Source organism: Pezoporus flaviventris, unplaced genomic scaffold (assembly GCF_033815535.1).
Source record: "Pezoporus flaviventris isolate CSIRO_AGI_PZ_B2104156 unplaced genomic scaffold, CSIRO_AGI_Pfla_v1 ptg000097l, whole genome shotgun sequence".
In the NCBI taxonomy this organism is placed as follows: domain Eukaryota; kingdom Metazoa; phylum Chordata; class Aves; order Psittaciformes; family Psittacidae; genus Pezoporus; species Pezoporus flaviventris.
Genome location: NW_026892645.1, coordinates 426853 through 453896, shown reverse-complemented (window position 1 = coordinate 453896; position 27044 = coordinate 426853). Strand labels below are relative to the sequence as shown.

The following is a 27044-nucleotide window of genomic DNA, read 5'->3' as shown; positions in this document are numbered from 1 at the left end:
TACCACCATAAATATGACAACTTTATTAAAATATACATATGAGTACAAATTAATGATTATATGGATAAAGTTCACTGTCTGTAAACAAATATATTAAAAAAGAGCACGTCTTTTTTGTGATATAAAGTGCAGTTATGTTTCCATATTATATACAATATGTCAGCATTATGGGGAGGGTTGGAAGGACTATGGAACTAACATTTGATTATAAGATAAAATTCTCTGAAAAAGTATACACCTACATATTACAGAAGAAGGGCTTGGGCTGGAGCTTATTTGGCAAACAAGTCAGCTTCCACCACATTAATGCAGCTAATGAGAGTGCAGGGCTCACGATAAATTAGGAGAAAGGCACTCACCCCTTGGTGAAGGGAAACTTGGACTTCACAGAGTTCACCCCTTCCCCTTGTCAACCCCAAACTTGCACAGAGGAAAGAAATCAAAGGACAAGACCTTGTGAAACACGTGTATGTGTCTGCAGTTCGGGGAATCAAATATACACGACTTTATGTACAGCTCTGATAATGGGGGGTACCAATGTACAGAGGTAACAGCTTTGCAACCAAGCCATGCCAGCACTGGTCCTTACGCAGGAGAGGGACCAGAAGAGTAGTTCTGCATCAATGGGAAAGACAACCCAAAAGCCTCCTTAACACAAGTCTGTGGGGTGTGTTCTCCTTACTAAATGGCACAGGGAGCCCTTGCCGTGGGAAGCGCAGCCCGGTGCTGCTGGGCACTAGGAGTGGGGTGTGCGGCAGGAGCGGCAGCAGGCTTTGCTGTAGTACCAGTGGCTGCAGAGGTTGACTTTGATGGCCAAAGCACAGTTGGTTCCTGCCTGGTCCTGGCAGCTGTCATCTAGGGAAGAGAAGGCAAAAGGCACCAATGTGGAAAAGAAAGAGAAAATAAACCATTGTGAGTTAATGAGCGCAATTCCCTCCTCTACACAGGCTGCCCTAAGCACAAGGGGCTGTGCAAGGAATCATCCTGGCCCGTGACTGGCACCTCCCTGCCCTGCTATCTGGCAGAGCATCACCTGAAAGACACCATGGAGCTTGTCCATAAATACCATTGTCAGCCTACGCAAAGGCAGAAGGCTGACCCATTCCACCATGCCTAGCCTGGCTTGGGGAGCCTCATTTCATCCGAGCCCTGAGGCTAAAGTTCTCCCCTGTGCAACAGAGCTGCCCAGGCATTGCTGGAGCCACCAAGGCAGCCTGGCAGGGAGCTGCCTCAAGCCAAGTACCTGGCAGGGCATGGGGTAACCCCAACGTACTTGCACTTTCTGCACCAAAGAGGCTATTTGAGAAAGGGAATGGTAATCCAGCTGTGTTACAGCAGGAGTTAGGGGTGAGTGAGCTGCTGGAGACAGGGAGGAGGCCAGAGACTGCTTCAACACTCTCCCAGCTCCCTTCAGAGCAATATTTTGCTTCAAATCCATAGGATTTATGGTTATATATATATATATATATATATATATATATACTGCTTAAACCCATAGGATGCATGAAACATGAAGGCAGCTTGCTACACAGGGGCCACAAGGCACCTCACAGGCACCATGCCACATCCCTGACCACCTGGAGCAGAGAGCACCCAACAGGGCCAGAGCCAAGCCCAAAGCTAACCTCAAACCTGTCTCCCATTTTCATGCTTTTTTCCCCACATCGCCCTTATTCCCGAATCCTATTAAAGGATTAGAACCGTGTGTTCACTAAACATCACAGGGAGTTTGAATCAGCAGACGACTCAGATAACGAAATAGTTACAAATCCTGCAGGACATTTGAAGACCAAAAGTCATTAAAATTACAGCAGAGATGAAAGTTCCCAGACACTAGCTGGAATCACACAGAAACAGCACTGAGTCAGTGCTCCAAAGCTCCCATTTATCCTAAGGTCCTCACATGCTTCTTTTGAACTCTCCCCTTCATTTAACGGAGTTACCTCCAGAAACAGCCCCATTGCTTGGGCACAGAGCGAGAAGGCCCCGGGATGGTGATCAAATTGGTGGTCAGTAGGAGCTGACGCTGGCCAATGCTGCTTAGGGGAAAATCAGTGGCAATCGAGGCTGGAGGGGTGCTGCTGGCAGCGGGGCTCACCTGGGGGTTCCGTGGGGCAGGGCTGCAGGTCACAGGTCTGCTTGCCCACTGGCTTCACCAGCGGGTCACAGCCCCGGACAATGTCCTTCCCTTGGTAGCACTTCACATCCCGCATCCTCACACCGATGCCACAGGTTTTTGTGCACTGGAGAAAAGAGAAAGCAGCTGAGGCAAGGCCCCAAGATTATGCGGACCTGTGCTAAGCCAGAACCTGCTAAACGAGTGTGCTCACAGGAGATGTCAGGGCAGGGAGCTGAACTCTTCCCCTGGCTGAAAGCCATGTCTCAGTCCAGCACCACCAGCCCCAGACTCCATCTTTGCTGCCTGCAGCAGCTTCTGCCTGGGGATACAGGAATGTGCTCCCATCCCCTGGCACTGTGACCCTCTCTCCTCCTGCTGCTCTTTGCAAACAGACACGAATGAGTTGGCCCAGTCCATACACTGCTCCGGGGCACCAGGGTGGCTGCAAGCACCTCCAGATCCCCCTCCGGCACCCTGTGTTTGCAGAGCTGTGACTGGGCTGGTGCGTGCTGCCCACTGCCCCTTGGGCACCTTGTGGGGCTGGGATTACAGCAAGGCTGCTTTGGGTGATCACAGGCTGCAATAATGGTTTGCAAGACCAAACAAAACGTGACGCCCAGAGCCTCAGGAACAGGAAGGCTGCATTAGAGAGGGCTTGCAGGGACCCAGCTACAGCCCTTCACAGCAAGAAAAAAGCTAAGGCTGACCCCAAACACCTCCCCTCATTCCTGTTCTCCCAGAGCACAGCCAGTGCCAATTGTACCAGAGCTGCCAGTGCAACAGAAGTGTCCCCTGCGTGCTCCTCTGAGGGCTGTGCCCTGCAGAGATTCGCTGAGCTCCTTGGGGTATTGCAGGCAGTGCGACCCTAGGTATGAGGGGATGGGGCACCACGCACTCTGGGCAAGGGCACCTTGAAGAAGGAGCATTTCTCCCCCACCTCCCTCCCCCAGATGCCCCGAGCTGCCCTCAGCTCTCTTCCCGCTCACCTCCGACCAGGGGGTCGTGTACCACTTAAAGCACGGCCGCTCGAAGCACGTCGTCTCCTCCACAGGCTTTTTGGCCACGTCGCAGTCGGCGGTGCTGCGGGTCTTGATCTTGCCATTGATGATCTCCAGGCAGAGCACGATCCTCTTCTTCACCCCCCGGCCACATGTGGTGTTGCACTGTCAGATGCAAGCAGGGCCTGCTGAAACCTGCACCCCAGACCCACCACAGGGCATTCCCCCTCTATCACCCCCCAGAACCAAGCCCCCGTTCCAGCCACCCCAGCCCGGGAGCGCTGCACTTACCCGCTCCCAGTCCTGTGCCAGCCAGTGTGAGGGGCAGTTCTTGTCCCCACAGGGGTGGATGGCCAGTGGCTTTGTCTCCAGGTTGCACTGTGACTCTGGCACCACGCGCCCATCACTGGTCTTGCAGTACACGTGCCGGATCATCCTGCCCTGCCCGCAGCCGCCGCTGCACTGAAACCACACCAGGCAGGTCGGCACTCAGCAGTGGCAGTGAAGCTCCATCCCCATCCCCACAACAGGGCAGAGATGCCTCCAGGGGGCTCAGCCACCTTCCCATCCCCACCTTCCCCAAATCATGGGGCATTATTTAGGTTCAGCTTAAAATAGCTGCAGGGAAGCACAGCACATCCTTTCCCGGGCAGCCCCACCACAGCCAACATACCCCAAGGTCCCATTATGCCCATGCTGAGTGAAACTCAGCTCTCAGGCCAGGCAGGAGGGGAAACCATGAGCAGAGAACCCCGAGGGAGTCTCAGAGAGGTCAAGGCAAGTGGCTACAAATATTCCCCTGCACTGCACCGGGGCAGGCAGTCCCACGCTGAGCTCCGGTGGAGGCCGCGGGAGCCCCACGGTGTTCCACAGCGCTGCCGCTGCCATGGAAACTGCTTATTTTTAGCTGACACTAATGCATCAAAACCTGGGTAAAAATAGCTTGGGATGGAGGGGGTCTCTGTGGCAGAACTGTGCAGGCAGGGAAAAGAGCAGGGATGGAGAAAAACAAACAGGAAAAGGCTCGTTTTCTGGGCATGGAGCATCAGCATTGTCATAGTAGCTGTGCAGCAGAGACATGAGGACTTTGACACCCACTAAGGTCCTCGGACAGGTCTTTTGTGGTTTAACACCTCCTGCACCCTGTCCCCCACAAGGTATGAGCTCCAGGAGGACCTACTGGGAAGTGGTGGGACCTATGGGGATGCTGGATCACCCCCGGTGCCACAGGCAGAGCCGAAGTGGTCAGTCAGGGTGACAGCGCTGGTGGGCAAGTCCTGGCAGAGGTGACATGGGCACCAGAAGAGCCAAACAGGGGAATTACTTGGAATTACTTGGCAGCGGGTGCAGGCTGCCTGCGGGTTCATCACAGCCGAAGCTGCCAGGGGTAACGAGCCCGACCCCAAACTCCCAGCACCAGAGACACAAGCAAGCCTGCACACGGGGCCAGTGGCAGTGACGGCCACGCCGGGGACTCACCGGTCCCCAGTCGGAGACGGTCCACTGCCGGTCGCAGGGCGGCCCCGTGCAGTTCTTCTCGGCCAGGGGCCGGGTGCTGGCGTCGCACAGCTTCTCGTCCTCCGAGCAGCGGATGTCCCGCGTCACCACGCTCCGCTCCCCGCACCGCGCCGAGCACTGCCAGGAGGGAACAGGACAGCATCAGCAGGGTCCCACCACCGCAGGGACCGGGAGCCACTGCAGTGGGTTTGGGCTTTGTTTGTGGCTTTACGTTGTGAACATGAGCTCTAAAATCACACGGTGACAACTTTCTGTGACTGTCCCTAGCAAAGTCACCCCTCTTCCCCCAAATGCCTCAGCAGCTTCAGCTCAAGGTGCAGGAGGGCTGCACGCTGCCCAAGGCACCAAAAACGCCTGGTCAGAGCTAAAAGGTTTTAGCTGTCACAGCCAGGGTGAGCTCTCCCCTAGCTCCTGCCCAGAGCAGCCTGCTCCTTCCCCCCCCTTTGGAAAGTGTTTTCCCCAAGCTGCACAACTGAGGTTTTTGTGCTGTGGATAAATCTGGCACTGCGCAGCTCAGTGACATTATTTAGAACTGGATTTGAGTTACTACAGTCTCACATACACACATTTGCTTCGTGCATAACATAAAGCAGGGAAGTGTCACAGCGCAGCGCTCAGACACGCTGCTCGATATGTTAATCCTCAGGTCCTGGAAATATGCTTGCTTTTTTTTTTTTTAATGCCTATTTCCCCAGCCAATTTGGCACCCGGCTTCAGATGGGATCCAAATGAGATTAGCTTTGCTGCTGGCTAAGTACAAACTACTCCAGGACTGTCTCAAGTGCTCACTCCCTGACACAGGCTAGAGGAGAACACAGATTTCTGTAAAACACTGGTTCCCACTGGCAAAGCACGGGGCACAGTTACACCCGCTGCATATGCTGTGAGCCACGCTGCGCTCCCCTTCCTGCACCACGGGCTGTGGCAGTCAGGGGACTTGCTCCCGGGCCACCCCAGCTTGGAGGCCAGCCCCAGCTCCCCAAGGAAGAGGCATCGATTTGGTTGCTTCCACTGGTTTACGTTCGCAAGTGACATGCCAGAGCACTGACCACGCCTGGAGATGAACTCAGGGACACAAACCCTTTCACAGGGTTTCCCAAGCAAAACAACAAGCTGAAACACGAGCAGCCCTGCACCACCCCTAAACCATCTTCCAACTGTTTAGGGATCTGCTTAAGGCACAGTGGGAAAAGGTTCAACTCTCCACGAGTCACAGAGAAATTGCAGGTGAGGAAGGGAAGTTTATAGGAACATAATTCACGTATGAGGTGGGATCTCCCCTGGTCGAAGAGGATGCTGAGGAAGTAGAGGTGGGAGGACCTGAGCAGCGGGCTCCTGCCCTGTCTCAGTGGGCAATGCTAGCACCTCATATGCAGTCAAAGGCCTCACGAGTGGCTTCCTCATGCTGGAGAGGACTCAGGGCTTCATTTCAGGGAAAAAGATTTCCTGATGCACGTTGGTGCACTGCAGCCAGGGTGCTGAGGGGCAGAGCCTCAGCTGGCCACCGAGCAGCTTAACTCAGGAAAGGACCGGAGCAGCGCAGGCGCATGCTCAGCCCAGCGCTGCCAGGCCAGCCCCGCAAGGACCCACCTCGGACCACTCGGACATCTCCCACTGCGGCCCGCAGGCCGGGTTCCTGCAGACCTTGCGCTCGTCCGGCCGCGCGATGTCCGCGGACTCGCAGAGGTCACTGTAGACAGAGCTGTCGAATCCTGGAGAGATCATCTTCCAGCAGCGGACGATGCGGAACTGGTATCCCTCCCCGCAAGTGCGGGAGCACTCGCTCCAGCTGCTCGTCTCCCACCTGTGGGGACAAGAAAGGCTGGACCGCAGCCAGAGCATCCCCTGGGAAGCCCTGCCTGCTCCCGGCTGGAGGGAGATAGCTGCAGTAGCAATGAGCTGTGGTCAGGCTGCCAGTGTGCAAGAGATTTTCCCCTGGGATGGGGTCTGTTATCATAGAAATACCTCAGAATCACAGCCTGGTTTGGGTTGACGGGACCTTGAAGCCTCTCCTGCTCCAAGCCCCTGCCACAGGCAGGGACACCTTCTACTAGAACAGGCTGCTCCAAGCCCCATCCAACCTGGCCTTAAACACTGCCGGGGATGGAAGTGTTTGCTGGTGGTTTCACCCAGCAGACCTGAGCTCACACTCGTAGGGGCGGATGCTAAAACCAGACAGGAAGGAGACATGGGCACAGTGGGGCATGAACTGGTACCCTTACTGCCCGGTGCCTGTTACCACAGGCTGCATGCTCCCCAGCCGAAACCCTGTGTGTGCAGCACGTTTCTTTGCTGTGCTTATGGCCCATGTTTGTTTGCCCTTTCCTTTTTGCCTGATCCGCTGAAGCACGATGAGGACACAATCATCTATCACCTTGCGAATCCCAGCAATAATGTCACACAAAGCTGTCTGCGCCATGGTTGGACAGAAATTCATGCACCACCGTCAGTCTAATTCTGCTAATGTCATGACGCAACGGGCTGCAAGAGCTGAGATCTGCTCTGAGACGCCATCAGCCGCATACTGTCCCCTGCCACAACTGTCCTGATGTTACAAGAGGGAAACAGCTTGTAAACCAAGGGGAAAGACATAAAAAGTCAAGGTTTATGCAGTACAGTAACATTATAGCAATTCTCAATTAAAGAATAAGCTGAAGATGTAAAAATTTAACTGGCTTAGAATTCACAGCCCCTCTGGACACGGGGCCACCGCTGCTGCCATTGAGCAGGATAGACACATCCCCACTGCATGCACAGGGCTCTGGGCACAAGCAGCAGCCATAGGGAGATGTCACACATTTAGAGGTGCCACCTAAATTCAGAAGGGAGATGAAACCAAAGCCCATCCAGATGAGGCAAAACTCTCCTAGGACGTTCTGCTGGGAAAGCACTGGCAGCCCGTGAAGCATCCCCCCTGCCCAATGAATGTGCTTCACTGCCCCAGCTGCTCCCGGCAGCTCCTAGGTTCCTCCGTTTACCCACCACCGAAGCTGCTATCGCCAGTGATCACAGAGCAGCTCTTCCCTCTTACAGTGCAAGCCCACGGAGCAGAAACAGCACAACTATAAGAAGCAACCTTATAAAACACCAGTGGGATAACCTAAGCATGAAAAGACCCCTAATGCTTGCGCTAAAAAATTACAAAGTTAATGCAGGTAGAGGTTAAGGTCCTCATGGTGTCTACAGGGCTCTCAGCAGTTGCACCACCCACTTCCTAACACTTTTCTTGCCTCAGTGGCAGCCCGCCCTGGCTTTCAGCAAGATCGTAACTGCTAAGGGCACGTGCTTTCCTTTCCACGCCTCCTTCACAATTACCCAAGGCAAAAGCAAGCCCTCTCCGGCTACCATTCCTGGTCCCTCCAATCACTGTGGTCTTGCTTTGCAGCGTTCACAAGTGACACCATTTCAGAGCGTGCACCAGGCGACTTTACTTCTCCCCCAGCCCTTTCCATAGTCTGACACCGCCACAGTCATCCTTCCTTCAGCAGACATTGGTCTGTCCTACGTATAGTTGCAGATGCTACAAATCTCCCAACAAGCACAGTCCACGTTACAGACCAGCAGCAGGGCTGCTTTTCAGGTAAAGAGCCACACCAGAAGGGAAACATTCTGCAGGACTTCCAGCAAAGGTCCTCCTCTGCACCAGCTCTTGCCCTGATACAAGTACACCTCAGCAATGTTTTGGATGCTGAAAGGCACAGTTTGCAAGCGCAGCCCCTCCACCCAATTCGCACACAAGCTCCTCCAGGCACTGACCAGGCAGGATGCTGCTCAGTGTTTGAAGCCAACCTTGCTGGGAATCCATGTGCAAACTGCCAGGATTTATGGAAGTTTTAACCTGGCAGCTTGAGCTAAAGCACTCAGGAGGGAAGCAGCCCAGGGGAAGCCCAGGCAGATGCAGTGGGGTGCTAGAGACCATCCCTGCTGCCCCACCATCAAATCCATACCAACCCCCTCCCCATATCCATCCATGGCAGAGGAAACACAGAGCCCCCCAGGAGCGCCCTGTTGAGGCGGTACCTTGGCTGGCACTCTCTCCCAGCACAGAACTCATGGATGGGCTCAGGACGGGTCATGGCATCACAGTATGTATCATCCACTTCGATCCCATCATAGCGAACACACATCGCATATGTGGACATCACTCCTAGTTTCAAAGAGAATACACACACACACAACAGAGGACGCTTGGTGATTTTGACATCCAAACTTTTTTTTTTCTTTTGCTTTTTTTGCTTTTTCTTTTGAGCTGCATTTTCCAAAGCTTCCTCCCGGCAGCAAGCCAGGCTTTCTGGCCCGCGGGCTGGATGCTGCTGGGAGGGGAGGATCGCTACGGTCACCCAGCCAACATGGGCAGTGCGGTTGAGCTTGGCCGCTTCTGCAGGCAGGCACGGCCGCCCTGGCCAGGGCTTGCCACCAAGATCAATACATGACTAACTCTGTTTTATAGGAAACACTCGGGGCAACGCGTCTGCTGGGCAGCTCCCACCCTGCCCGGCTCGAGGGTGGAGGCGACAGCAAGCAGTCCCCAACCCGCTCCATCCACCTGCTCTGTTCGCAGTACACCCCGCTTGCAGCAGGGTGCTCCCCGGGGCACCCAGCACTGTGGGCCAGGACAGGGCTCTGCAAGGAGGCACCTCCTGCTCCCCCAGAAGGCAGCCAGTGTAGTCAGACCAAGACCTTTTCCCTCGCAGCCTGCCATGCCAGAGTAAATGTTGTGAAGTCCATTCTGGGACCTGGCTGGGGACCAGGAGGCTGCTCTGGCTACAGGTAACAAGAACTGCAGCTCTCAGGAACATATGGTTTACATGAAACTAAAAAAAGATCTACAGCTCTTGACATGGTATTGCTTCTCTGTGATATGTCATTAAGAAAGGGCAATGAGAAAGAAGAAATTTAAGTAAAACCTCTCTCTGCTAGCTGCAAAACCAGGGCAGCCTGGCCCGGACAAGGGGGAAATTTGTTCAGAGAGGATCAAAGAAGTCAAAAATGTCCCAGACACATGGCTGATGGGATCCTGGGGACGGCCTGGAAAGCTCCTGCTGCCGGCACACTGGGGCATGTGTCTGTCTGCTGGGCAAGAACAAATGCTTAAAAAATAAAATCCTTACAATTTGTTCTTTTAAGAGATGTCCTTCAATTGCAATTCCCTCTCTCCCCCTTTTTTCCTACTTTCCAGTGCCAGGAACACTGCAAATCTGGATCATTTCAGGGACTGTGCCACTGGGAAGCAGCGCATGACCCCCACATATGCTTCATCACAAGTGGTGGGGTTAGCAAGGGGTAAAGGAGGAGAGATCAGCTGGCTTGAAGGTTTCAGGGGCAAAAAGGGGGAATTTGGGCAAAAAGGGGGAATTTATGCGAAAAGAATACAGGCCCAGATTTGACATCCTGGCGTCTACATGGCTGTTCCAGATTTATACCCTCGCAGCCGAGACCAGGCTCCAGGGTAGGAGGAGTGGGAGAAATGAAACAAAAATCAAAAAGCCAAACACTATTTTGTTTCCTGTCAGAGCTGAACAATCTTCAGAACTTCACCATGCAGGGAAGCAGCGGAGGGTTTCAAACCCTGCTGAAGGGTCAAAAAAGGGAGGAAGAAAAAAAATGAGGTAACATGATGGGACTCTGCAGGGGTCTGGGGATCTGCTGAGCCCCAGGGCATCCCCGCCAGGCTGGGAAGTGAAGACAGCACTGGGAGCCCACCCAAGGGAGGGTGTTGTGCAGGACGATGGACAAGCCAGGCACCAGCACCCGGCCCCCTCAGTCTTTGCACCCAGGCAGAGCAGATTTGGGGTTGTGCCAAACCAGCTCCAGAGACTGCGAGATCCCCTACACAGCACCAGGTCCTTCCCATCCCTAACAGACAGAAAAGTGACTCACACACCAGGTGATTTCAGCAGTTGTGCAGAATTTGGCTGCTTCTTATAACTACCTGTGGTGCATGTAGAGCTGCAGGGTTCATGGGAGGAAAGCTTCCACCTGTACATGTCAGCAGCACTCACACCTTGGCCCTTTCTTAACAACTTCAATCTGTTTCTAGCGATAAGCAAACAAAAGAAAAACAAAACAAAACAAAACAAAACAAGGCATTTACAAGGCGAGCGGTGATAGGCCACGTCAGACACACACATCTGCCAGCAGCTGCAGCCCGGTTGGGTTCGGGTTTGGGAGGGGATTTACTGTGTTTGGCGGTTGGGTTCGGTTTTTCTGAGTTTTGGGGGTTTGTTTGTTTGTTTGAATTGGTTTGGTTTGTTTCACAACATACCTGTCCTGAGCCCCAAGTAGAATCCCCAGCCCGGTTAGAGGCAGAGCTTCCACTGTCTAGAAATAGAGAGAATGGGATAAAAATACCCACAAGTAGAAACAGTTCAGAATTTAACAAAGTTTGCATTTTCTGCTCAAATACACCTGGCCCTGGGCATACAGTGACTAAAGGTGCAGTATCTCCTCCCCTGTGGCTGTGAGGCCCGGCATGCCTGCTGCTGCTCAAATCTCAGCAGTTCACTCCTTCCAAAAGCCAACATGTGGCACAGGAGTTTCTAAGCTTGCTTCTCAAAGCACACTTTGCTTTTAAACACCAAGGCATGCCATTTGCCTACCCACTGCTTTTGCCACTCTTGTTTTGGTTTGGTTTATTTTGGGCAGGCAATTTGCATCTCTCATATCCATGCTGCGCTCAAACACATAATGCCATTGAGAAAGGAGTAACAGAGTCAGCCTGGTGTACAAAAAAGCATTTGTCAAACCAAGAATAACAGCTTATCCCAGTTCAGTGCATCCTACGTGCTGTGAGGTTTAACGCACCAGGGATACTGCACCTTTACAACAGAAGGCTTCAATTCTGTTCTCATACCTTTGTTCAAACCCTTGAGACAGCTACACTGAAATAGCGTACAAGGTCGTATCCTGACATCCAGTTGTCTCTGGCCTGGCAAGATATGCAGCTTGTAAGATTTCTAGGCAGCAGAAGCTCTGAAATTGCCTTATTTAATTGTTTGTAAGAAAACGTTCAGGTCCAGTCTATCAAATCAACCTTTAGAAGGACACTGTGGAGAATCCAGCCATTTCCTTTTGGACCCACCCTCCTTCCACCGCCAGCACTGAGCCTCCAGAAGGATTAAAAACAATCTCATTTTCCCCTGTTGATTTTGTCTCTGTCAGTTTGGCAAATGGTTGCTTCCTGCATTTAAAAGGGAACCGAAATGAATATGATTCTTCTTTGTGGAAAAATAACGACTTCAGCTCACTATAAATAGTGTTTCATCTTCCCAAACCAGCTCTGCCTGGGGACCCACATCAGCCCCTGCTCCCAGCTCAGCTCCATGTGCTGCCTCCTGCCACCCAGCCAGGAGACGGGTCACAAGATGAGTTTTCAGTAAGATCCATTAAAACACAACAGCTACTTTTTATACTTTAATTTGCCTAGAAAAAGCAGTACTACCTAGATCCTCCAGTCTAGGACCACCAATTCCCTGTGACTGGGGCTCCTCTCCCTTCAAAGGAGAAAATAATCTTCAAAATAAGATTTATGCCACAGCTGAGTACAGAAGATCTGTAACAGTGCCTCTTTAACGTATGTGATCCTAACTAAAGAACTGCTTCCATGGATAATGAGGCTGCAGGGACAAGTTCTTTCCAGATAAACCCGACATTTGGTCACAGGGCAGTGTGTCAATCACTTACCACTTTAAGCAAAGACAAAACTGTCATTTTGTTCTCCTCTAAATGCAACAGCAGGGCACTGTCCCACAAAGCTGCTGGGCTTTTGCTTTTCTTTCTCCTCTTTATTATAAGCTTTACAATGAAGACAATTATTTTCTTCCCTGCCTGCACTTTGCTTCTGCTTTTCAAGTACACAACAGCACTGGAAGTCATCACCATCCCATGACCCTAGCTGCAAGTCTGGGCTGCCCATCTTCCCAAAACAGTCCCTGTAGCAGAAGAAGAATTTTTGAGTGCACACAAACACCACAGGTCAGCAGCCAGAGCCCCTGAGCTCAGTTCTGGGGTTTATTTCAGTTTTTATTTTGATGCAAAGGGGGAAACTCATGGCTCCTGCTGTAGGATCAGCCCTGGCTGCACACTGCACCAGCGGCATGGGGTAAAGGACAAAGGGTGCTCAGATCTGCCCTGAAATGCCATGGAAAGGTTTTTTCCGCTCCAGGAGAGGAAGAACAGCACTGCATCCCTACCACAGCACAAGAGCCACGCACCTGCCATTGCCCAGGGAGGTTTGCTCCCAAAGAGGAATTATAACACAGCACACTGGTGCAACGTGCGCCTACACTCCATCCACACTAAGAATTACGATTGTTTGCCAAGAAGTAAGATTCCCACCTCTGATCAACACTACCCCACATGGATGGACTGGTTGGATACAGCATGCAAAGAGATGATCTTCCTGCACATCTTCATTGACATGAAATGAAAGTGAGCAAAAAGCCACCATCCCTCCCAAGCTGAGCCTGGGAAGGATTTAGGAGATCCCAAATCCATGCTCTTGCCCAGACCTAGGCTGACCCCAATAACAGACTGGGTCCTACAGGGCCTTGCATAGTCCAGTCTTGCTGAGCTCTAAGCATGGGGATCCCCCACTCAGGGCAAGATGTTTCCCCTTGTGCCCCATTGCCATTCCCTTCAGCACAGCTTCCAGCTGTCCCTGAACCTTCCCCTCCTCCTGGAGGAATAAATCCAGTCCCCAACACTCTTCACCTGCCTCCAGCATCCTCCTGCCCAGACAAGCCAAACCCAAACCTGCCTCCTACCAGCAGCAGGGGCTTTATCCTGCTGTGCCAGCTGCCAGCCCCAGCTGGGCCTGGACACAGCCTTTTGGCTAGTGCAAAACTTCTTTGCATGTTAATACTTATATCTGGAAAGTTCATATTTTATTCTAGAGAGTGGTGGGAGGAGGAAGTGCTGTAGAACAAAACTAGAGAAGAACTGGGAGGGGGGCAGGGGGAAAGAAAGAGAGCAGTGCTGGGTATCATGCCTGAAGGGTTTTAACCCCCAGCCCCATGTCTTCAACAGACAGGCAGCCAGGGGTAGGGCAAGAGGTTTTTAGCACCACAAAAAACTACTAGAACCTCTGACAGTCTTTTGTGACTGCTCTGTAATAGCCAAGCTCCTCTGACACTGGGCGCACATAAAGGTCACTGTATTCCTAGGAGGAGGAAGGCACTAGCCCCATTTAACAGCCACTGGGAGAGAGGTTTGGGGTACGGGGGCCAGTCAAGGAAGCATGCTGCAGAGCCCCCAGGGGCAGGGAACCTCCTCCCTCACCCCATGGCATGGGAAAGCAGGGAGGTGACAGCACTGCCCTTATCTGTCAGAGGGTTAATGCAATGCTTGCTTTGGCTGCTGAAGGCAAAGTTTCCACACCAAGCCACAAGACGAGATGATAGACTCAACCCTTTGGCAATGGTTTAATGTGCTTATCCTTAAGAAGTTTTTTGATACATTTGCCTACATGGACATTTTCCTTAGCATAAGTGTCTTTAGCATAATCTAGTATAAGCTGTGGATAGATACACCTAACTACAGCTGGAGAGCACCTGCTCAGTGCTTTACACTTTATCTTCTGGAGCTCAGCATAACAACCCATGTTTTATTGGTGGTGACTGGGAGACAGAAGAGTCAAGGTAGCATAGCCAGGAGGAGACCCACAGGGGAGGAGTGGGTGCCATGGGGGTGCACAGTGGGACCCAAACCCACAGCTGTGGGTCTGTGACCTGGGTGACTCCCAAGGCCTCAGTGGCAGCTCGAGCTCTCTGGGGAGTGCACTAATGCATACCTACACACTGAGCGTTAACTGCTATCCTGCAGCAATGGTCCCATCTCAGCCCTGCGTGCCTACACTGGGGATGAGCTCCCATAGGCTGGGACTAAAATCTGCTCCCCAGACAGCATCAGGGCACCTTCATAAGATGCTAGACACAGACTGGACAAGCAGTAACCCGAGACTCCCTTTCACCCAGCCCATCCTTGCCTGGACAAACTCTGCTACTATGGCTAGATTAATTCTTTATTACTTCCCACTGCACTTCATAATACTACTAGTCCAAACCAGCTGCTAAAATGAATCTCAAGTGGCAATCCTAGTATCAGCCAATAAGCTGCCACTGACTGGAGAGCTTTTGATAGTCTTGTCAAAGCCATGACTAACTGCACTGCTTCTGTTTCTGTCACAGCAGCAAACCTGGGCTAGCTCTGCAGGCCCTACCAAGGAGCTCTTCATGTCCCACTCTGCCTCTCCAGCAGCAGGTTAAACAGGCAGGGCCATGCCTGGGAGCATGTTCCTGCCAACACAACTGAGGATAATGAGTGGCAGTCAACAGGATAGGTAAAAAGGGGCCAAGACCAACTTCTGCTGCATCAGAACTCAGAAGGAAGGGCCTGGGGAATCAGAGCAGGACATCAAGAGAGGCAAAAGGAAGAGGCTTACTTGTATTCATGGCTCTGATAACAAGCTATGACAGGCAGACAGCAATGCATAAGCTGACAGCCATCAGCATGAACTTGCCAACATCCCCACTAAGGAGGGCAGCAAGTATTCCTCTTGTTTAATGCTCTCTTGACTTTCTGCTCCCAACCCCCTGGCCCTTCCTTCCAAATTAATCACCAACAGAAAGTATTCACATACAACATTCTACCCCCACTTACCTTTGGCTTCCAAAGCAGACAGAAAGCACACCATGGGGTCTGCATTGAGTAAAGGGCTGAGGCAAGAATAGCAATAAATAGGATTTACTGTAATTAAAGGACATATCTCCTACCTTGCTTTGTGAGTTCTGTTCCCCTGAGGGCTGCTCATGGTGACAGTGGCATTTGAAAATGGTGTGTCTGCAGAGGCATTGACAGTTTTCCCGTTGCTCAGCTCCATGTAAGTGCTGTTAATGGTGTAGGTCACACCACCATCAGTGTCCTCATAGTCAACATAAAGGCTGTCAATCTGTGACCCCACAGAGTTGATTGGGTCTCCCTGGGCAAAGATGCTGTTCATGGTCATGTTGAGCATCAGCTCCTTGGAGTCCAAGGTCTTGTCCCGCAGCTTGTCCGTGATGGCATTCTCCAAAAGGAATTCCCTCGAGGTGAACGTGGGGTCGAAGCCTCTGTCGCCACGGTCTGTCTGGTAAGTAGACCTGGTTACGTTTGAATCTAGATTGGAGCCAACAGGGGGAAAACAACAGTGACAACCACAAAATGCATTCAGGCTGGGAGGCAAAAGCAGCCTGGAGCAGCAGGGACATGGCAGAGCCTGAGCAGCCCAGGGGGACAGAGGCAGGAGCTGGATTCCTGGGGAGGAGAAAACTGACGGTGTAGTACCCCTTTGAGAAGGGGGTGCAGCTCTGCGGGTCCTACCTTGCTATCGTATGGCCAGAAGAGCTCAGCACCTGCCAGCACTGCCCCAAGCAATAGCAGAGGTCAGAAAGGAAGATGCCGTCCTAGCCCCAGAGCCCATGCAGCCACGCTGGGAAAGCATAGCTCAAGGCAGTTTGGTGGTGGGATGCCCAAGGGACTGGAGCAGGAGGGCTGCTGCTGGGGGCCATGGAGAGGCAGGAGGTGACAGCAGATGTGACAGGGAGCTTCGTGCACCCAGGGCGCCCTCCTGTCCTTGGCATGAGGCAAAGCACAGCAGGGCACCAGCGGGGAGACCTTACCCATGGCCACCCCCCACCCACCAGAAACCAGAATCTGAAGGGCAAAGAGGATTTGTGAGCAGAGATGTTTTAAAGAACTTTCCAATGTTTCCAAAAAATGAACCAGCAGAATCACCAGAGGTAGAAACCAAGCGTTTCTCAACAAGAGCTCCAAGAAACACAACACTGAGGCCCAAGTCTCCTCCTTACCTTGGGGTTGTTTGCCCTTCAGTTTTGGCTCACAGTCAATTGTTTCTGCTCTTTCATAGACCTCATTGGTTTCCTGACCTTTGCTCAAGTTCAAATCTTCCTCCATGTCCTGACTTCCAAACACCTGGTTCTCCAAGTCTATCCTTTCCCTGGAGATTTTCCCAAAATAGGTTGCATTGTGCTGGATAAACCCCAATGGCACATCTCCATCAAACTCTCTGCTTTCCTCGCTGTCTGACTCAGAGAAGGTGTAGTAGATGGGCTGCAGATTTTTTGAGTGTGGCTTCCTCAGGAGGGTATATTCAAATGTGATGGATGGATTCTTGCCATTTTGATTCCAGACCTAGCAAACAAATGATTAGTGGATGCAGTGAGTATATGGCATGCAAAACTTGTGGTTCATCTTGGACTTGACAGTTGGCGAGAATCTACTTTGCTTTTCCAATCTGCTTTCCATCATATTTTTGCCAAGAAAGGTTGGACCAGATAACCCTTGTGGCCCCCTCCCACCCTGGTATTCTATGCCTCCGTGATTCATGCTGCCAGCTTCTGACAGCTGGAGCCCAGCACCATTTTCCAAGAGTTATTTGGCAGCACTGCCTCAGGGATTAGCCCCAGCACAGGGATCAGGAGCCGCAGGTCATACTTCCTCCTGTGAGCAGAGAGCCACTTGAAAAGTCACTGACCATCACCTGCAAGCCCATTTCTATGGCTACTGGGGATGGGGACTCGCAGATGGTGCACTACAACCTCTTACTGGTTTTACACTTTATAAGCACCCAAGCATCCCTCCTTTCCTGTTCCAGAAGAACCTGGAGCTACATTGCAACGGTGCTGCCCAGAAGAAAATTAGATGACTTTTCTTTGTATGCCTGACTTTAGATGGGCTGCTTTCAATAGCGTTGGGGCTTAAGTTTTGTGCATTTGTCTAAGCTGTCTGGCCCAATTTCTTATTTTTACTTTTCCTGCCAGGTAACTTGGATAAAAATGCCAAGGAAGAGAAATCCTCCAGCTGTGCCTGAGGCATCTTCACACCGCAGAGAGGGGAGTTACCAAGCCCACGTTCATTACTCACAGCCCTGCCTGCATCCAAGAGCATTGATGCAAATAAAATAAGAACCAGGCACAGTCCTCACTCCCACTCCCCTCCTCAAGCTGCCCAGCAAGCTCTGAATCCATGGCAGGAGTCTGCCCCATGCCCACCCCTTTCCCAATCCAACAAAGATTTTCCCTTCCCCATCACCGCTAACTTGAAAAGTCAAAGCTCACCATTATATTTAACCCTTGATTTGTTGGTCCTTGTGCAACAATATATTCTATGCCAGTCTCATAAACATCCATGGGCCTGCGGTACTTAAACACTGTGCCTGCAATGTTGAAGTTCTTTGGACTGTCAACTTTGTAGTTCCCATTGAAGAAATAGTACCCAGCTTCATCAGCCACAGCTTCCAACAAGAGAGAAACAAATACATCAGTGCCATCACATGGCAAGAGGAATGCAATAGTGCCACTTGTCCACTCACAGGATAAAAACCAGAGTGTCACAGTAATAAAACAAGTGCTTCTCCCATATTACAATGCATTTGTCACTTATTTCCAACACATACCATGTGATTACAAGCCCTGCGTTCCGGTCATGCATCCCTCTACACTGCAAGCTCCTGAGTATATGGCTTACACTAGTGCGTGGCTCCTCTCACCCTTTTGGCACTAGCACAGCATGAACATTGAATAATCACAGCTCTGCAGACAGCAAGAGTGTCAGATGGCCAACAGCAGGAGCTGCCTCCTTGGGAGCACTGAGCTGATGCCACCTGACCCAAGACAGATCACCCAGAACTAGCCCAGGGACTGTACTACATCCTACTGTTCAATTCAAGTCTCCCTCTCCCTGCACATGGCCACATGAGGCTGCAGAGCACAATGGCTTCTGCCAAGTGAGCAACTGTGCTTCTCCTGGGCAACTCCAGACTTTTCCACACTCCTCCTGAGCAGCTCCACCATCTCCATTGCAAGATGAATGTTGTGGCCACCAACGCTTCAGAAAGGCACCACACAGGTCACATCTCCTTGGTGCTGTTGCCATGTGGCCATTGCACATTCCCCAAGCAGAAGATCAAGATCACAAGAGAGCTGAAGTCACTTGGCTATCCGTGATCCAGCACCAGCATGTTTGTCACACCACACTGAAGCAGCAACAATATTGACCAACAGTTTCTGCATTCAAGCAACCAGAGTGGTGATACATACAGACCAGGTGCTCAGGCTAAAGGAAGGAGAAACGCACTGGCTTAGACAACGTGCTTGTGATTCACACCGACATGGATTTAGCTCATGTCTGTAATAAAACTACGTTCTACCTCACATTGGAAAAAGCATTAGCTAGTATAGGCACACATGCTAGGGAAGTACCAAGAGGTTATACACACCCAGAACATCTGCAGACTTTTTCCGTTCTACTATCTGGATATCCCTTGCTCCAGCAGGAATGTGCGTTACCAGGGAATAGCCTATGGGAAACTACAGATTAATGAAAGGAACTTTGTAACAGATACTCTGAACAACACACTCTGAAGTCAATACTGCAAATACCGGGCACATTGGCCTTCAGCTGCAATTATTTTTGTTAAGCGGTGGATTAAAAAACTCATATTGATAATTTAGGCTGCAAACAGAACCTCAGCAATAACAGAGAAATGTGTGAACTACACGTCCTAGCTTACGGTGGGAAAACACAAGCAAGAAAGGGACAGGATGCAATCCTTACATGCACAGGTATCACATTTATCTAAACTGCTGCAAGGATCTATACCTGAAGACTACTTTGTTGCTAGCAAAGCAGTCCTGCGGTTCAGTATTGAAGCCTGTGCTAGCCAGTCTTCCCAAAACCCCGTGCTAGCCAGTCTTCCCAAAACCCCAGCAAGAGATTACAACTCTGAGGCCCCTTAGCACTAGGTAAGTGATGGGACAAGTCCTCCTAAGGCCACTGAAGTTCCTACAGCTGGCTCCATCTTAATCTGATCCTCAGAGAGCACTGATCATTAGTGCCAAGTCAGACTGCAGTATTTAGGACAAGGTTGTTGCTTCACATCTCACTAATTTTGGAAATCCTGGTCTTTCAAAATATCCCCGCTTCCTGTTAGAACAAGTCATTTCTTTCTAGTCTTACTGGGTCATGAGAAAGACTAAAATAGGCACCAGCCTCTTGCATAACCCTTTTCACCGTTCAGCATCAGAGACCTCAGGCTTCTGACAAGCACCAAGCAGTTACTGGTTTTCTTTAAGGAAGGCTTTCCCTGCCCAAATTACAAGTGGCATTAACACACGTAGAACACGTGGGAAGAGCTGAAGCAGGCAGTTGGGAAGAGCTGGAAGCAATTTACAAAAAGATAAGTTGATTTTAAAAAACAGCCCTGATTCAAATAAAGCAAAAGGTCCCCAACAGCCTTACCCAGATGAGCATTTCCTTTCCGGTAACTGCCGGTGACGTGAGTGCAGCTGCTCCCATCTCCTTGGCAAACTCCACATTTATCCAAGGTGTGGGTGGAAAAGAGAATGCCATCGCATCCAATCGGCTACAACCGCACAGAGTATTGAGGGTCAGGCAAATGTTGCACCCATTGCAGCTTTCTGAATGCTACAAACAATATTTTTGCTATAATGTTTAACAACCTCACATTTTCCAGACACGCAAACCCCTCGGAAATCAGTGTATTTGCAGGATGTTCCATCCCGAGCCTGAACCATTAACTGTCTCTGACCATCCACAGTGGTGCAATGGAGGTCACAGGGCTTGCTAGAAATGTGAACATAGTCATCTAAGGGGAAAGGATATAAAGATACATTCAAAACAACAGAAACAAAAACTTTCATCCTACCAATGTCAATGAATCTCTGCCAAACTAAACAGCAGCAGCACAACTACACAGCAGCCAGCGATCAGAAGCCACCATCTCTTGTGTTCCATGCTGGACATGAGATAGCACTTCTGACAGTGCGGCAGCCCACTGCTGCAAGCCTCTGCACAGCCAGGCAGTCTTCTGCTGCCAGGAGCTGATGGCCCTCCTGATGCTACAGGTACCACTGACATCAGTCCAGGGAGGCACTGAAGCATCAGCTGCCACTGCTCTGTGCAAGGACTTGCAGCAGTGATATATGTACACATTACACAAAAACATAAGCATGCTCACATATCATCTAACACAAGAGTTAAATTAACATAGACATATAAATACATATATAAGTAAGACTATAGTCAAACCCATAGCAGCTTAAAACATAAGAACTCTTCCATAAACATTCACCCAAGCTGGACTTCAGTCACCCTTTGCTTTCTGCAGGCAACTGGCTGGCTGCATCCATTGGCAATATCCACAGGAAGCAAATGACATTCATATATGCATCAGAAGCCCAGCACTAAGTGTTGAACTCCAGCTAGTGAGCAGCATATACCCACTGGCCTGCACGCCCAAGCAAGACAGCATCAGTGTCAAAACTTATTCTGCAAATCCCCCAGGAGCCACGTGAACGCCTGCTAAAACACAAAACAATTCACTGTAACTGTTCTGGTGAATCATCTCGAAGAGCAAGTGTCTTTAAAGAAACTGTCACCTTGCCATACGAAAGGGACAAAGCAGCCAAGCAGCTATAGCTAACCAGGCTGCCACGAGCCAAGTCCTACCACGCTGACCTTGCCAAAAAGGCTGGCAAGACAGGGGCTTGTTTCACATAGAAGGAGGCAACAAGGAATTTAACGAAGCATAATTTTGTTCTTAGGCATCTACAGAAACCCCTGAAATAAGAAAGTCACATTAGATCCCATCTCTATTTTTAGACACCCAAATAGCACTGTGAACCTGAAGAACCAGCACTTGGGAACCCTGGATCCTGCGCCCAAGGAAGCAGCTCCCAACACCTCTAAAAACTGGCCATCATTTTTTTAGTGCTTGATTTTGATGGGAGTTTTGTGCCTAAGAATCAAACAGAGATCTCATTCCAACCCCCAAGAGCTTTCTGCAGCTCTGTGCTGCTCACCCAGGTGACCAAGCCAACTGACTGCATCTCAGCAACATCTGGCAGAGCATATGAAGGGTGTGGAGTAAGTGCCACCAAAACACAACATAGCCAGCAATGGCCCCAGCTCTAAGGACACTTGTTTGGGTGAGCCAGACTCTCCCTACCAGCACAGCCCATCACCCCACACTCCCACATCCTCCTTCAGCCTTTCAGCTCTCTGGTCCTCAAGGGATGCGACCTACACAGGCTACAGCCACAAATTCATGTTGTTATTTTATTTTTAAGCTACACGGCAGCTGCAAAATGTGCCTTTGAGCTTGGGAGACAGTTGATTGTGTCTCTGAAAAATCACTTTAAAACAGCAGAGGAGGAGCCTTCCTGCAGGCTATAGCATCATAACTATCAAAATATTTGGCTAAGCATTATGAAACACACAAAGAATGTCTTGTTACCAGGATATAAAGGTTTCCATTGATACGTTCTGCCATTATACACATGGGAATTAAATGATGAACACTGCTCCTCTCGAAAGCTCCTTCCGTTTGCAGGGCACTCCTAGAATGGGATACATTAACATCCTGATGAAAACAGAGTGCAGGAAAGGTTTCTGGCACATCTTAACTGGCTGCAAGGAGTGTTTCCATTGCCTGCCCCATCCAGAGCCACATCATCCTCCTCCCTCCTCCTCCCACTGCAGGGACAGCCAGGGGAAGCCCTCATGGGAGATGGTACAAGAGCCACCCACTGGGTTTTATGGCCCCCAGTGAAGGCAAAAGGCTCAAAGCCCTGACACAATGGTGATGGGCACCAAAGAAGGGAAGTCCAGTTGCTTGGAGAGGCAACATGGTGACTGCTACAGGACAAATGACATCCCCCTCTCTGAGGGGCCCAAAAATGCCATTGCACAAAGCAAGCATAGCTTTCCACATTCTGTATCGAGTGTTCCCAGTGAAGAAAAAGGATATCCTTACTTGTACTTTGCAGAGCTGGTATCTTTTGGATGTTCCAGTGCAAGTTTTATTAGCCAGCCCACTCACTGACTTTCTTCTGAATAAAGAAATGACAGAACGGGATCAGAAACCCTTTCCCCTCGTTTAAATACACTTGTCCCTACTTCTGCAAGATCAGTCTCCATGCAGCAGAACCACAGGGATCTTTTACAATCCCACAGAAGTTCATAGAAAAGGTCTCTCTGGGTTTGTTACCTGCAGCATCCACTATTCACATTACAGTATCCTAGGAGGGATCATGGGGATGATGGCCTGGGGACAAGATTTGCAAGGTGCAATCTGGCAACCACACAGCCCAGAGAGGGCAGAGCCACACACAGAGCAACCAGGATCAGGAGGTCTCCAACCAACTCTGCACCCATAGTGTCCTCACTGTTGTACCCAGAAGCCTTGGGAATGGGCTTATGCCACATCTGCTGCCCATCTGCACTAATCCCCACATGAGAAACTTCAGGGCCAGCACAGGAATAGCTCAGCTGGCCCTTCTGGCAGGAACACCCAGGGCACAGCATCCTCACAGCAGCGTGCTCAGGGCCATGCTTGCCTTCTGCATGAGCAGCATTTGCCAGACAGCACCTTGTCACCAGTGCTTATCTACCGAGCAATGACCTCCTGCATGAAGCTACCCCCAGTGAGCTGCAGCTCCCACCCCCAGAGCTGGGGCTGTACCTCTGCCGCAGGCAGTGCCGCTCCTGGGACTTGACACCCCCCCCACAGGTCCTGGTGCACGCCGTCCACTTGGTCCACTCGCCCCACCAGTACGCAGTGACGTCTGCCCCTTCCTCCAGGCTGTTGGAGGTCTGCGCCACATCCTGCTTGGAGCATCAGGAGGGTGGGGAGAGCAGCAGCAGTCAGCACCCGCACCACTGGGGTGGAATAAGGGTATCCCCCATCCAGCCCACCCTGAGCAACCGGGCATTTCCCTCTGCATCTGAGGTCAAGTTTGAGATTTCCATCTTGCAAGAAGCCCTGCATTTTTCCAATTGTGTTTTCATTACGAATTGGAACGAAATGGCAATATTTGGGATTCCTCAGGAAAGGAAACGTTTATTGTTTCTCTCAGTTGGCAAAACCAAGCTCACAAACAACCATGAACCCTCCAAGTCTTTTGGTGCTCCCTGACTCTTGCTCCACAGCAAATTCAGGGAGCTGAAGAGCCACTTGCAGCCAAAACCTTCATGGAAAGCTTCAGCAAACCCTAGCAAATCCACTCTGCAGCAGGAGACCATGCCAGTGGATGCTAGCAGGCTGAAAAAGCCCGTGTGCTCTCTTTGCACAGACAGGTTCACCACTTCAGGAAGGTCCTTGACACCCCCACCCCTCAGCCACTGTGGGCAGCAGTGTCACCACGCAGAGGGAAAGGAGCTGCTCCACCAGCAGTGTCACCACCACACACCTGCCCTCAAAAAGGTGTTGGCATCCCCTTGCCAGGGCACAGAACCTCTGTGGGGGGGTCCCAGCTATTCCTTACTGTGGGAGGAGGGACCAAAGGAAGCAGTGCTCATCCAAGAGCAAACATGGCCTTACAGAGCCCGAGAAGTAGCCTATGCATGCTACAGAAGGTACAACTTAGGTTAAGCCGAGACCAAAGAGTTAAGCCAAATCATACATCCTCACACATGCTAGAGACCTGATGCATGCACAAACCAGCCCTGCAGGTCCTGGGGGTTACCCATCCCAGACACACCATTTTAAAACCCAGAGACCTCCCAGCAAGGCAATGTGCTTACCTGAGCTATCACAAAGGCAACATTGCCCACGAAGAGAAGGGCCAGAACGCCTTTCAGCTGGGATCGCATCCTGAGGGAGATGCTGCTCCACCTCCACTTAGATATCTTCATCCTAGAAAACAACCAAACGCCACACTAAGCAGAGCTCTCATCCAGCCCCATAGCCTGTCAAGAGCAGGAGTTACACAGCACACATCCTCTTCAGCATTCCTAGTGAGCTAAATGACACCAGCCACCACTGGCTGCAGGGGCTTGATCCTGAAGTTACATTTAACCAGTGGAAGCACTAACACAGTACAAAGTCCACATCCCACCTCAGCTGCCATCTTCCAAACCACAACTTCACAGTGGTTCCCAGTGGCTGCACCTGATCCCACCAGTGTGAGCTGGAGCTCTAAGGATGTCTAGGAAGGGAGCAGGTCTTACACAGAAGCCAGTACTGCACAAGAGGCAGCCAGTAACAAGAAGTATCCCTGGCTCTATAGCAGCAGTGCATCTTAACATTCCATTTACAGAACTGTTCCTGCAACAGCAGGATGAAAGGCTTCATAAACAAATAAATAAATTCAATTAACAGCCAATATTTTTCCTTTTTTCATTTGTTCACTCCAATTCCTATCTATTCCAGGGAAGAAGCCTGTTCTTAGAGAAACCACCTGCAATTAAAGAGCAGAAATTAAGTATCCCAAGTGCCATCCTTTCATCTCTTTCTCCATCTGCCTCATGAAAGAGTAACCCAGAATAGCATTTTCTGAAATAAAACAGCTCAAAACCACAATACTTTTTATTGTAAACCTCACTGCAAGAGCCAGAAAGGAGCAGGTTTCAGGAAATCAAGCTTCCAGGCAATCAAAGCAGCTCATGTCTGCAAGTCAAAAATAAAAGTGTTCTCCCCTAAATTAATTCCCCTTGAAAAGTCACTAGGCAGAATCTTTAGGAAGCAGGGAGGTGGAAGAGGTGCTGCAGACCTGCAATGTAAAGAGCTTGTTTCCTACCCCTTTTTCTTCTTGTAAGGGCTTTTGTAGCAGTTTGCAAACGCAGATTGCCGGCAATGCCAGCACGGCTGTGGTACAGGGCTTACAGACACTCCAGAGGGCCGCCAGGTCCCACCTCGCCTTCGCGGCCGCCTCCGGGTTGAGGGTCCAGCACAGAACTGGCTAGGCTGCAAAAGCCCTTCACATGCGAGACACCCTTTCCAAGAGGCAGATGCACTGATTGATGGGAGCGCGGCGCGCTTGGCCGGGGATCCCGGGACAGGTGGCTGCGACTTGCCTTACACTTGGTTCTCATTAAGGCTCCCAGACACGTCTGACTCGCAGCCAGTAACGGAGCTCGCTCTCCGCTTATCCCCGGCCGGTAAGAGCTGCGTTTGAATACGAGAACTGAAGGAGGGGGAGGGATGCGGCCGGCGGCATCGCGGGGCAGGGGCAGCCCCGCCGCAGGCTGCAGACGGGCCGGGCGGGCGATGCGGGGAGCCGGGGCGGCACGGGCCGTACCTGAAGGCGGCGGGGCCGGGCGGGGCGATGCTCCGGGGCCGGGCGGTGGTGGCGGTGGATCGGAGCAGCGGTGGATCGGAGCAGCGGCGGCCCCAGCCGCTCCCTCCCTCTCCGACTTCAAAGGGCAGCCAGAAGCGCCCGGGCTTCCAGCGAGGAGGAGCCGCCGCAGTGGCTCCCCCCAGCCCGCGCCGGCCGCTCTTATAGCGGCAGCCGGGGCGGGGGGGAGCGGGCGGAATTCACACCTCTCGGCCCGGGATGCCCCCACCCCGGTTAACCCCTCGCCTCCCCCGGCGCCGGCCAGCGGCCGCCAGCCGGTTTCCTGCGGCGAGGCCGGGGGGCAGAGGCGGGGGCAGCCCGCACGCAGTCCGCACCGGCCCGCACGCATGCGTCCGCCGCACCCGGGAGATGCGCTGCCCCCAGGCGGGGGGACGGCTCCTGCAGCCCCCAGGCCCGACGGAGCGAGGCGGACGAAGCGGCGCCGGTCCCTCCGCTGGAAGGGCGGGAGGGCTGGACTGGCTCTGCCGGGGTTTCAGTTGCACTTTCTGCTGAGTAATAAACCAGATTCCCTGCGCTCTGCTCTTGGTGGCATTCGCTAAGTCTCGGCGTCAGGCATGCGGCTTCAGGCAGCTTTCTGGCACATAGGAGGACGGTGGTGGTCAGAAAACGGGCTTGGTGCGCGTCAAGAGCCTTTTGGATGAGAACAGCCCCCTGGCTCAGTGGCAGGCGTGTACATGCATGTGATCTATGCGTGTGTCAGGGAGAAATGCCTATGCATAAGGAAGGACGCACTTACACAGTGCACTTACACCTATACACGATACATGTGGTCCGTTCTCTGCAGTCTTGACATGTAAAAAAATGGTTAATAAGACACCTCACCCATGTGGTGACCGCACTCCCGTGCACTCCTTGGCACATCCCCCCAGCACACACGGCAGTGTCATCCCAGCAGCGTTGAGCAGCCCACCTGAACTATTTCCTTCATTGCTTCAGCTCAAGCTTCTCTCCTTCCCCTCTAGACCTGCTCCACACAGGGCAAAACCAGTGCTCCCAGCAGGGGCTGCACCCCGGCACTGGTTCTGCCCCCAAGGTGATCGCTGCAGTTTATTGTGGTTATTGCTACCGGCTGCGCCCAGCCCTTGGTGGCAATGTTCAACCTCTTCACCATCTGCCATGGGCCAGCCGCTCCCATCTGCAGGGCCTTGGCGTGAGTTCCCTCCTCACCACGGGGCACAGAGCCCTGCACAGCTCCCAGCACCTGGTGAACCGCTGCAGGTCCGTGGTGGTGTTCGTTCAGAACCAGGGTTGCTG

At 51.7% G+C, this 27044-nt stretch overlaps 1 protein-coding gene across 10 annotated transcripts; it reads right to left on the bottom strand.

The window, feature by feature from the left end:
• Positions 1 to 26193, bottom strand: ADAMTSL2 (ADAMTS like 2). 10 transcript variants are annotated; one of them, XM_061476858.1, is made up of 20 exons: positions 25734 to 25807; positions 25510 to 25600; positions 24238 to 24349; positions 23177 to 23319; positions 22469 to 22544; positions 21950 to 22052; positions 20154 to 20299; positions 19933 to 20056; positions 18911 to 18991; positions 17751 to 17926; positions 16482 to 16824; positions 15408 to 15789; positions 10568 to 10671; positions 8656 to 8782; positions 6226 to 6439; positions 4597 to 4752; positions 3409 to 3579; positions 3106 to 3282; positions 2099 to 2243; positions 1 to 855 (listed from the first exon to the last, which is right to left on the bottom strand). In XM_061476858.1, exons 3-20 carry the CDS (start codon positions 24346 to 24348, stop codon positions 737 to 739), a joined length of 2898 nt encoding a protein of 965 aa, XP_061332842.1. In that variant the 5' UTR covers position 24349; positions 25510 to 25600; positions 25734 to 25807; the 3' UTR covers positions 1 to 736. The 10 variants fall into 10 exon arrangements, 9 of the variants coding, with proteins under 9 accessions (XP_061332842.1, XP_061332844.1, XP_061332843.1 ...); XM_061476860.1 differs by having other exon boundaries at positions 16560 to 16824; XM_061476859.1 differs by lacking the exon at positions 25510 to 25600 and having other exon boundaries at positions 25734 to 26193.
• Positions 26194 to 27044: the final 851 nt, after the last annotated feature.

What these genes read in the sequence shown, in the direction of transcription:
- ADAMTSL2 (XM_061476859.1), bottom strand. Translation starts at nt 24,348, where the DNA reads ATGAAGATATCTAAGTGGAGGTGGAGCAGCATCTCCCTCAGGATGCGA. An exon ending in ATGGAAACCTTTATATCCTG is followed by an intron (nt 20,300 to 21,949) that starts GTAACAAGACAT and finishes CTTTCCCCTTAG; the next exon opens with ATGACTATGTTCACATTTCT. An exon ending in GAAGGGCAAACAACCCCAAG is followed by an intron (nt 15,790 to 16,481) that starts GTAAGGAGGAGA and finishes GCTCCAATCTAG; the next exon opens with ATTCAAACGTAACCAGGTCT.